Source organism: Xenopus laevis, chromosome 8S, assembly GCF_017654675.1.
Source record: "Xenopus laevis strain J_2021 chromosome 8S, Xenopus_laevis_v10.1, whole genome shotgun sequence".
Taxonomy (NCBI): domain Eukaryota; kingdom Metazoa; phylum Chordata; class Amphibia; order Anura; family Pipidae; genus Xenopus; species Xenopus laevis.
Window position 1 is genome coordinate 25,616,555 of NC_054386.1, and position 10,455 is coordinate 25,627,009.

At 37.1% G+C, this 10,455-nt stretch overlaps 1 protein-coding gene across 1 annotated transcript; it reads left to right on the forward strand.

Annotated features, from left to right (window-relative positions):
* Positions 1 to 6,804: 6,804 nt before the first annotated feature.
* Positions 6,805 to 9,991, forward strand: LOC108700490 (palmitoyltransferase ZDHHC22). The gene is made up of 2 exons (XM_018233696.2): positions 6,805 to 7,020; positions 9,661 to 9,991. The coding sequence occupies exons 1-2, from the start codon at positions 6,915 to 6,917 to the stop codon at positions 9,894 to 9,896; spliced, it is 342 nt and encodes a 113-aa protein (XP_018089185.2). The 5' UTR covers positions 6,805 to 6,914; the 3' UTR covers positions 9,897 to 9,991.
* Positions 9,992 to 10,455: the final 464 nt, after the last annotated feature.

Consider the following 10,455-nt stretch of genomic DNA (forward strand, 5'->3'; position numbering starts at 1 on the left):
ATTTCACAGGGAATTTAAGTGATTTGTTGCCCACATGCCATCACCCTAAAGCATCAGCGCAATATTAGAAATCACCTGCTCAGAGAAACTGCGCATATTTTGTGTACTTACTTTGAAGCAGAGAGGTGGTTGACTAAAGTTTCTTGTTTGGTCTAATAAAATGAGGACAAAGGGAAAGAAAATAAATGTACTTTCCTCATTCCACAGCCTTAACCTTTCACAGATACCTATATCTTATGCATCAGGGAAATGTCATAATAAATGCCACCAGCACAAGGGCTAGACCTGTCATTTCTGAGGCTCTGAAGAGAATAGTGATTTCTAAGATAGAGTTCCATTGCATATCTGCCTGGTCTATTGGCTGTATATTTTGCAGAATATTTGCTAGTTACTTTATTTATTTTGGAGTACCTTCCAAAAATATTCTTTCTGACAAATTCATTAAATCTTTGAGATGAGCCATTACTATTGGTTGCATTAAAGGGATTTTGTCATGGTAAAATATGTTTTTTTTCTAAAACAAATGCATCAGTTACTAGCGGTCCTCCAGCAGAATCCTGCATTGAAATCTGTTTTTCTAAAGAGGAAATTTTATCTAATTCTAATTTTATATATATATTTAATTTTGAAATATGACATGGGGCTAGACATGTTAGTTTCCTAGGTGTCCACAGTTATGTGAATTGTGCTCTGATGAGTTTCAGTCGCTCTTTACAGCTGCACTGTAAGTTGGAGTGATATCACTTCCCCCTCCCTTCCCCTCCAGCAGCCCTTCAACGGAACAATGGGAAGGTAACAACATAACATCTCCCTAACACCTGCATTGCTAAAAATGCAATACAGGTGGTAAATATGAAAATAGCACTCAAAAGTAAAAATCCATCCGCTAACCCAAGTCGCGCCTCCTTCAGTTACATTGAGTAGAAGAAACAAAAGCTTATCTGAAAGCAGTTTGTGAAGTGCTGGCTCTTTCTGACCAGTGACTAGGAACAATGACCTGAGATGGCTGATTACACACCAATATTACTACTAAAAAAATACATTAATGGGTTCAAGAATAACATTTTAAATGGTAGAATGATTACTTGCAATGTACACAGTGTAATTTAGTGATAAAAACTATAGCATAAAAATCATGACAGAATCCCTTTAAACAAAACAGAGAGACTTTACATAAAAAATGTAGCACTCAATTTGACCAGAAAGAAATAATCCAGCTCCGGCAAGATAGTGGAATACTTCTGAAACTACAATTTAGGCCAATATTGGAGTTTTAAGATAATTAAAAAGGATTTACACTTAATTTAGTGAGAATTTACATTTTTGTATTTTTGCAAAACAAAATACAATTATATATTAAGCTGGGTTAAAAAAGAAGGCATAACACCATTTAAATCAGCCTTCCTCAAACCCTTGAGAAATGCAAATAACACCAGACTGCCCTTTTTGGCTCACAGGAGAGAATACAGTATATTCTTAGCAGACTTCAAATTACTTCAATAATCAATAAATTCCTTTTAATTAATTATACAGTCAAAAGCAAAAGTTTGTCCACCCCTTGCAAAATTAATTTATTAGATAATATTGCAAGTGAAAAGTGGGAAACAGCTACTGTAGGAAGCAGTGTGTTTAGAAACGACATATGTGCATATGTTAATGCTCAGTTATCTTTTATTTTATGAACGGTAAAACATAGGAACAAAGAAAATGATGATTGTAGCATGTGCAAAAGTTTGGACCAGTGATCAACATTGTACTTGCAAGTTCGCTGAACCTAATTGTATCATCATGTCATAAGGAGTTGTCACCTGTTAACAATTGCAGATCTTAGTAAAAATCTCTAACACCCCAAACTTTGGGCTGCCACAAGTGATGGCCGAATAAATTCCCCAGACATGAATTTGTGATGAACTTTCACCGCGTCATAAAACTTTAATGCATTTGGACCAAATACTTGGGCGTATAAAAATTGAAGCTTGTACAATTTGTACTGCACTATTTTCTAAAACGGAATGCAGTCCATTGCTAAACACCAATTAATCGTTGGAATTGTCCTTGGAACAGAAACTATTCCTGTTGTGAAGGTTGTCTTTTTTTCCTTACCTTTGTGCGCACTGTGATATTCGAGAAAAGTTTATTGGACCTTGTATATATTTGCACAGTCATTGTAATGTTCCTCTTTTCTAGGGAGAATAATCGAAATGTTTCAATCATTTAGATTAGATCATCAATACCTTTCCTTGGCCTTTTACAGTTCTGTTATGTCTTTTTGTAGATGGTTAGTAACAAGCATGGGAAATGCACACCCTGAGAAAATAAATGAGGTGCCAATCCATTAAACAAAAAGAGATGAAGGGATTGCACACCCCAAAAATAAAAATACAAAAATCTTCATAAAATAATCACATCATAAAAAAGCCCCAGTTGTATGTTCTTGTGCAGGCTTTCCTGCACATCTGTGTACCATCTTCCCAGTTAGTACCAACTTTGTTGTCTCTATAGTCTTACTAGTGTGATGGTGGGAGCCATCTTCTGACATCACTATCCAAAGCTTATATATAGATCAGTGCCTACGGCAGCAGAGAAAGAAACAAAAACAAAAAATAGTGCAATATGATTCAATATTACACCAACACCCAGGGGCCCATTTACTTAGCTCGAGTGAAGGAATAGAGGAAAAAAAACATTGAATTTCAAATGTTTTTTTTGGCTACTTCAACCATCAAATGGGCTACTTCGACCTTCGACTACGATTTCGAATGGAACGATTCGAACTAAAAATCGTTCGACTATTCGACCATTCGATAGTCGAAGTACTGTATCTTTAAAGAAAAAATTCAACCCCCTACTTCGCCACCTAAAAGCTACCGAAGTCAATGTTAGCTTATGGGGAAGGTCCCCATAGGCTTAGCTATCTTTTTTTGGTTGGAAGAAAATCGTTCGATCGATAGATTGGAATGATTCGAAGGATTTAATCGTTCGATCATTCGATCGAACAAATATCACTAAATCCTTCAACTTCGATATTCGAAGTCGAAGGATTTAACTTCAACAGTCGAATATCGAGGGTTAATTAACCCTCGATATTCGACCTTAAGTAAATTTTCCCCCAGTGTCTAAGTTATTTTCTTGAGGTGTAGTTCCCCTTTAAACTTTCCACTCCTATTGGTAACCAATTTTTTCAATTCGTTACCACCACCGTTTGGCCAAATTTCAGGTGTCACCTCTTTGAAGAGTTACAATGTGCCATTGTGATTGGATAAGTGATGGGTTCAGATGGGTTCAGATGGAGTTTATATGGTGAGAACTTCCCACACCAGTCAGTTGAACTGAAGAAGCTGCTCGGATGAGTAGTGAAATGTCTTCAATGATACTCAGCAAGTCCAGTTGTTTTTAGATTTACCTATACTAGAAATATATATATATATAACTATTTAACTATGACACACATAACCAATGGATTAAAGCATTGGGCATGCAGAATCTCACCTCACCTCCCACTGAAAAGGAATAGAGTGGACGTACCTTATATAATACAAGATAAGCAATAGGAAAAACAAAGAACAGGGCAGCAGGTGAGGACTGAGATGATGCATGTGGCCTGCAGGTTGTCTATTGCTGAAACTAAACAACTTTGAGTTGGCCTCTTCCATAGCCCTTTCTTGCCTCTAAACCATAGCATGGCTATTTACTATACCTTATTCTGAAAAACAAACGGGGTTGGCAGCAGTCATCTTGCACCCTTCAGGTTCTCTTCTCTTTGATCACCAACACTAAACGTGAAGTTGAATCCAGGCCTGTATTGACTTCAACTGTGCATGCTCCTGTTGGAAGATAAACAAATATAACCAATATAAATAAAGTAAAGACTAGCTGCAAACCTGAGAATATTCTTATCTACATCATACTAAAAGTTACTTTTACCTTTTTTGTACTATAGTAACTACTTTATAATCATTGAAAAACACACAAATTGCTATAAATTGTCAAGATTCTACTGCTTGCAGCATGAGGAAGATTCAATTAAACACATTTAAATATCAGATTCATTATTTAACCTTGTACAAAAAATTGTGATTCAATAAAATTACTCATCATTCCGTTTAGGAGGAGTCTGATTCTTTCACTTTAAAAGCTAAACTAAACAGGAGAATTTGTTGTAGTGGTAGGCCTGCTTTCATGCTTTTCTTCTTCAAGTTGGATGTAGTTGTGCATATCTAGAGATTACATGGACAGATACACTATTGATTCTCACGTAAATGTTCTTTCTGTTGCATGAAAACAAGATACTACCAGTTTATCTGATTTGATCTTACATAACAGAATGGAGAATCAGATTTTGTTGCATCCGACTAAATATCATGCTGAACGCCTTCAGTTGCATAGAAAGATTTGTTGGGACACATAGGTCTATCTGACCAAAGCCCCTTGTGTAGTTCAACTCATATTCATTGCATTTATTTCTAAAGAGATACTTTCAAATACACAAACCCTTGTGTGGAAATCCATATAGCATACATTTATGTATAATTATAAATAACTCATTTTAAACACAAAAATACAGTATCAAAAAACCCCATTACAGCATGCACAGGAAACATTAAACAGAAACATGTAATAAAGTGCACGTTAAGATATCACGCATGAATCCAGTTCCCAAAGTCTCCAACATCAAATTCATAAAATACAGATTCAATACATAGACAGACAGACAGACATATAGATGATCGGTAGACATATAGATAGATAAAGACAGAGAGAGGGAGAGGAAGAGGGAAGGGGAGGGGAGGGAAATAGCTTAGCTAACATTTAACAACCATAGGAAGCAACCACTGCATCAGTGATTATCATCACCCAGCGAGAAAAGTCATTCATAAAGATATCAGCAAAGCACACAGCATTAATAGAAGTAAAGAGCTGTGTGGCTATGAAAGAGGCATGAAGGGGATGTGAAGGTTAATCCGCAGCATCTCTAGAAAAACAGAAGCACAAAGAGAGTGTGTGTGTGAGAAAGAGAAAGAGAGAGAGAGGTGCACACTGAACCCATCACAGCCACTGGCTGTTGGTCTGAGCTCTGTATCCTCAGGTTCGTCAGGTTCTGTCTGACAAGGGTGAGTATATCTATTAGGTGGCAAGCCAAGGGAAGGCAATGTGCTGATGCAATGTCTTTTCTCATATTTAAATTAACAAAGAGGGTTGTGAATATGGTTAGTAAGCACTGGACAAATACAACTGTACAATGGAGAAAAAAGGCTGCACATACAGTAAAGTGTATTAGGAAGCTTATATAATATGAGATGGGGTGATTGAAGTAAAAATTAAGCACAGGACAAGGTATAAAAGAAATTAGGTATGTAGTGTAATGGGACTGAGATGAGGCAAAATGATAGATGGACACTACACAGATGGAGTAGAAAGAATTAAGTACTGCAGGGAAATAACTTATGTAGAGAGGATGAGGAGCAGGAAAGGAGAAAATTAGCTGCTTAAAAAAAAGAAAATAAAGTGCTGTAAGGTATCAATTAAAGTACTTATAAAGAGATGAAGTAGGGATCATCTGGCTCAGACTGAATGAGGTGTGGCAGGTGAAAAGGACCAGTTGTTCAAAGGGTAATGAAGTAAAAGATCATCTGGTGGATAAGTAATGAGCTAAAGCAAAGATCAGCTGGTGTACAGAGCAGAGGTGCGAAGGAGAGAACAGCTGTTATATAGGGAAATATGAACAATATGAGATTAGCTGGTAATGAGGGACAATGTTTTATGACAGAGGAGATGTAGAGGTGATGAGTTTCACTAGTGGAGGAGATAAGATCATGTAGAGACAGTGAGGTGCAGAGAGGTGAGTACAAGGTTGAGCAGGAATGATCAACAAGTGTAGAGGGTATACTATATGGAATTACAAGGGTTCGGTTGTAAAGAGTGAAAGCTGAAGAAAGGAGTTCTACATAACTTTGTGCGCTTCTGTTAAAATACAAATACTGGCTAACAGTTACTGCTCCTGCATTGCTCAAAATCCTTATTTTCCACTTTGCACAATTGTACCATAACGTCATTTGCAAATCGAAATCAGACATAATTACGATAAAAGATACATTTGCATTGAACTGTATTTGAATTGTACCTTGTAAGGTAAGTCATTAAAATACATACATTAAAAGAAACCATGTACCCATACGTTATAAAGGGTATCATTATATTGTGAATTATCATTAAAATTTATGCTCTCCTTTGTAACTTTCTAGATGTTATATGATAATATATGGCTTGTGCAACTAAATTGCGTATACTTTTTTGATACCAAATGTTTTATTATTAGTGCTTATCAGTTGCTTTCATGACTAATCTGATTACAGGAATGTGGTGCAGCAAGCATAGTATGAAATCCTTACCTGTACCTTCTCCTTCAACATCGATGAAGTACTCTACCCTGCAATAGCCACAAGACTAATGTTCAACAATCACCAACCGTTTCTACTGTGCAGATTACCTACAATGCTTAGATACCGAATATCATCAGGATGGTTCTCCTTAAACTGCTGAATCTTCTGGCTCCACTCTATTTCCTCTGCCTGCTATCAGTGACCTTATCCATTCAGTTCTTCTTACTACTTCCAGGCATAAGTGGGGAGACTTCATCTGCCTTGTCTTTCACTAGTTTTATTCACAATTCCCTCTTTGTTGTCTTCCTTGTCAATGTGATGGGAAATTATATACTGACAATCTGGAAGAGTCCTCATGGCAGTGAAATGTATGTAGAAGCTGAGCTATCGGGAAAGCCATTTTGCCATCTCTGTGCCCGTGTGATGGGTGACCAGGAACATCACTGCTTTTTCACGGGGACGTGTATAGGACGCAGTAATCTTCGTAGCTTTATTCTGTTTTGCCTGCATGCCTGCTGCAGTTGTTTCCATGCTATGATAGTTGGAGTGGGATACATTTCAGAAAGCATCTCCCTCTCCTTATATGATCCTATGACCTTCCTAAGGCTGCTGCCTCTCTCTATCACTCGTTTTTTCTCAGGTTAGTTGTTTATTGATATGTAGTGAATGCAAAAAAAATATTTGGGGTTTGACATTTTTACTAGAAGTAGCCATGAATTGCAAAGGTCATGTTTGCCAAGTGATAACAACTATGTTATATAGTATATATAGAGTATATATATATATATATGTTATAATTTAAAGGGATACTATCATGGGGAAAAAATTTTTTTTCAAAATGAATCTGTTAATAGTGCTGCAGAATTCTGCATTGAAATCCATTTCTCAAAAGAGCAAACAGATTTTTTTATATTTAATTTTGAAATCTGACATGGGGCTAGACATATTGTCAATTTCCCAGCTGCCCCAAGTCATGTGACTTGTGCTCTGATAAACTTCAATCACTCTTTACTGCTGTACTGCAAGTTATAGTGATATCACCCCCTCCCTTTTTCCCCCCAGCAGCCAAACAAAAGAACAATGGGAAGGTAACCAGATAGCAGCTCCCTAACACAAGATAACAGCTGCCTGGTAGATCTAAGAACAACACTCAATAGTAAAAACCCATGTCCCACTGAGACACATTCAGTTACATTGAGAAGGAAAAACAGCAGCCTGCCAGAAAGCATTTCTCTCCTAAAGTGCAGGCATAAGTCACATGACTGGGGGCAGCTGGGAAATTGACAAAATGTCTAGCCCCATGTCAGATTTCAAAATTGAATATAAAAAAAATCTGTTTGCTCTTTTGAGAAATAGATTTCAGTGCAGAATTCTGCTGGAGTAGCACTATTAACTGATGCATTTTGAAAAAAACATGTTTTCCGATGACAGGATCCCTTTAACAGAATACTGTATTTCAGCTATATTGGTTATCACAACAGCACCAGAATAATCATACTACCACTTAAAGGGATACTGTCATGGGAAAACGTTTCTTTTTTCCAAAAAACATCAGTTAATAGTGCCGCTCTAGCAGACTTCTGCACTGAAATCTGTTTCTCAAAAGAGCAAACAGATTTTTTTATATTTAATTTTGAAATCTGACATGGGGCTAGACATATTGTCTGTTTTCCAGCTGCCCCCCACTTATGTGACTTAACTTCAGTCACTCTTTACTGCTGTACTGCAAGTTGGAGTGATATCACCCCTCTCCCCCCCCCCAGCAGCCTAACAACAGAACAATGGGAAGGTAACCAGATAACAGCTCCCTGATTCAAGATAACAGATCGCTGGTAGATTTAAGAACAGCACTCAATAGTAAAAAGCCAAGTCCCACTGCGAAACATTCCGTTACATTAAGTAGGAGAAACAACAGCCTGCCAGAAAGCAGTTCCATTCTAAAAAGCTCACTCTTTCTGAAAGCACATGACCAGGCAAAATGACCTGAGATGGCTGCCTACACACCAATATTATAAATTAAAAAATATACACTTGCTGGTTCAGGAATAAAATTTTACAGGGTAGAGTGAATTATTTGCAGTGTAAACAGAGTAATTTAGAAATAAAAACTACACAGTAGAAATCATGGCAGAATCCCTCTAAATACCTGTTCCAAAGTTCCTTTAAATCATGTTATTTGCCCCAACCTTTAGATAATCCCACAATTCCAAAAACAACTGCTGAAATCCTTGTTGTTCTAAAAAAACTGGATGCAGCACATTTATCAGCAATGTTCTAACTGTCCATCACTCTTTACTGCTAGCTGAAACTGTTATCCATAGCCAGTCATGCAGACTTATCCCAGCATTATTCCAAAACAGACAAAAGTCCCCCGAGATATATGACATTTTTAATACTTACATATTTAAAAGTTAAAAAAAAAAGATTACTATAAGAACAGTTTGTTAGGTTATACAGGAACAAAAGTTATATAGTCAGTTGGTGTGTACTTTACAGCTTTTGGATTGAGGAATGATGATGATGATGGAAGACAGTTGCGGCAAATGATAATTATATTATCTGGTTCTCATTTACTCATACTGCAGTTCCCAGGGAACTCAGGGGGGTGTAGAGGGCATTAATAAGGGTGATTAAATCATTTCAACGCCACAGCATACTTCTTTTTGACACTCTAAATTACTGTATATACCAGAAATAGCCCATGCTTAATGCTATACATGCTAGAAATAGTTAAACCATCTTCAGCTGCAGTGACATTGATAAACGCTGCCCCAAATTTTATCTCCCAGTGACAATGACACATGGAGACCAAGCCAGGCTTGCATCTATTTATAGGGGTAGGAGGTGGAGTTAAAATCACTGCTGATAAATAACTGTCCCATATTATTCCCCCGCCTTTTCTCAATTCTATGTATGCCCCATTTTCCCACAGTCTTTGTTTTTTTATTGGCTCCCTGAACTTTTTGTATACTTTATTAATGTCTCACACAGCAGAACCCTAAAGTTTATAATATTTTTCCTTGGTCATCATCATTCTTTTCATTTTTTTGATACACTATCTCAGCATTCTTTTCTGTCCTTATACAGTATGTAGTCATTTTTTCTGGATATCTTGTATCTCTGAATAATTCTTTAAATTTCAAATGAGTTACTTTATTATTCTCCTGCTTATTTACTTGTGTTACCTGTTCCAACATATTCCATACTTCTTCTGATAAACTGACAATCTCTTCTTACTACGTCACTCTTACTTCACTCCTACTCTTCTTTCCTTCAACAGGAACCCTTCTCAGCTCAGAGATGCTAGTGGTCCTCATGATCTACCTCTGGTTTGGAGTGGGTATAGCGTGTGCTGCTTTTTGCTGTCACCATCTCATCTTGATCTGCAGAGGCTCTAATGGTCAACAACTTCACACAGCAGGGATCAGCATAACCACTGGCAAAGAGAACCTCCAGAAAGTATTTGGAAAGAGATGGCTCTTTGCGATCTTTGTCCCACAGCCAAAGAACAAATGAACTAGCTCATGACTGAATCCACTGACTACAGCAATACCTACAGATCAAACATATTTCTAGTCTTCCAATGTTACAGGGCAACCCTTTTAAAATAAAAAAATAACAAAAGTGGTATAAAGGTGATACCTTCATTGGCTAACTAATATGATCATAGCAAGCTTTCAGAACATTTTAGTTCCTTTTTCAAGCTGATTACAATGAAGCTTGGGTGTTCTCTGGTATATATACAACATTCAGCTCATAGGTCAAATGACCAACAAAAAGAAATATCAATCTATGTGTAAGGTGTCAAAGTCATTTACGAGGGGATCTGCAAGAGACAAGCAGATAAGGTACAAGATAATGTGGGTCAAAGAGGCTGAGTACAATTAGGGCTGAATTATTGGAGTGTAGAATCAAAGGAATTCCATATGATCTGTTAGTCCATATCCACTCATATTGGTATTTCTGACCTGGTGTTGTCCTTTCTTAGTCCACATAATTAGCCATAAATCCAAGGCCCAGGTTTAGTCCATTCTTCAGAGAATTGAAAGTTTCCATTAATTTGGATTCCCACACT

Bases quoted from the DNA above. Each gene is read 5' to 3' on its own strand.
- LOC108700490 (XM_018233696.2), top strand. From the start codon at position 6,915: ATGATAGTTGGAGTGGGATACATTTCAGAAAGCATCTCCCTCTCCTTA. The intron at 7,021-9,660 runs GTTAGTTGTTTA...TTCCTTCAACAG, and splicing joins TATCACTCGTTTTTTCTCAG to GAACCCTTCTCAGCTCAGAG.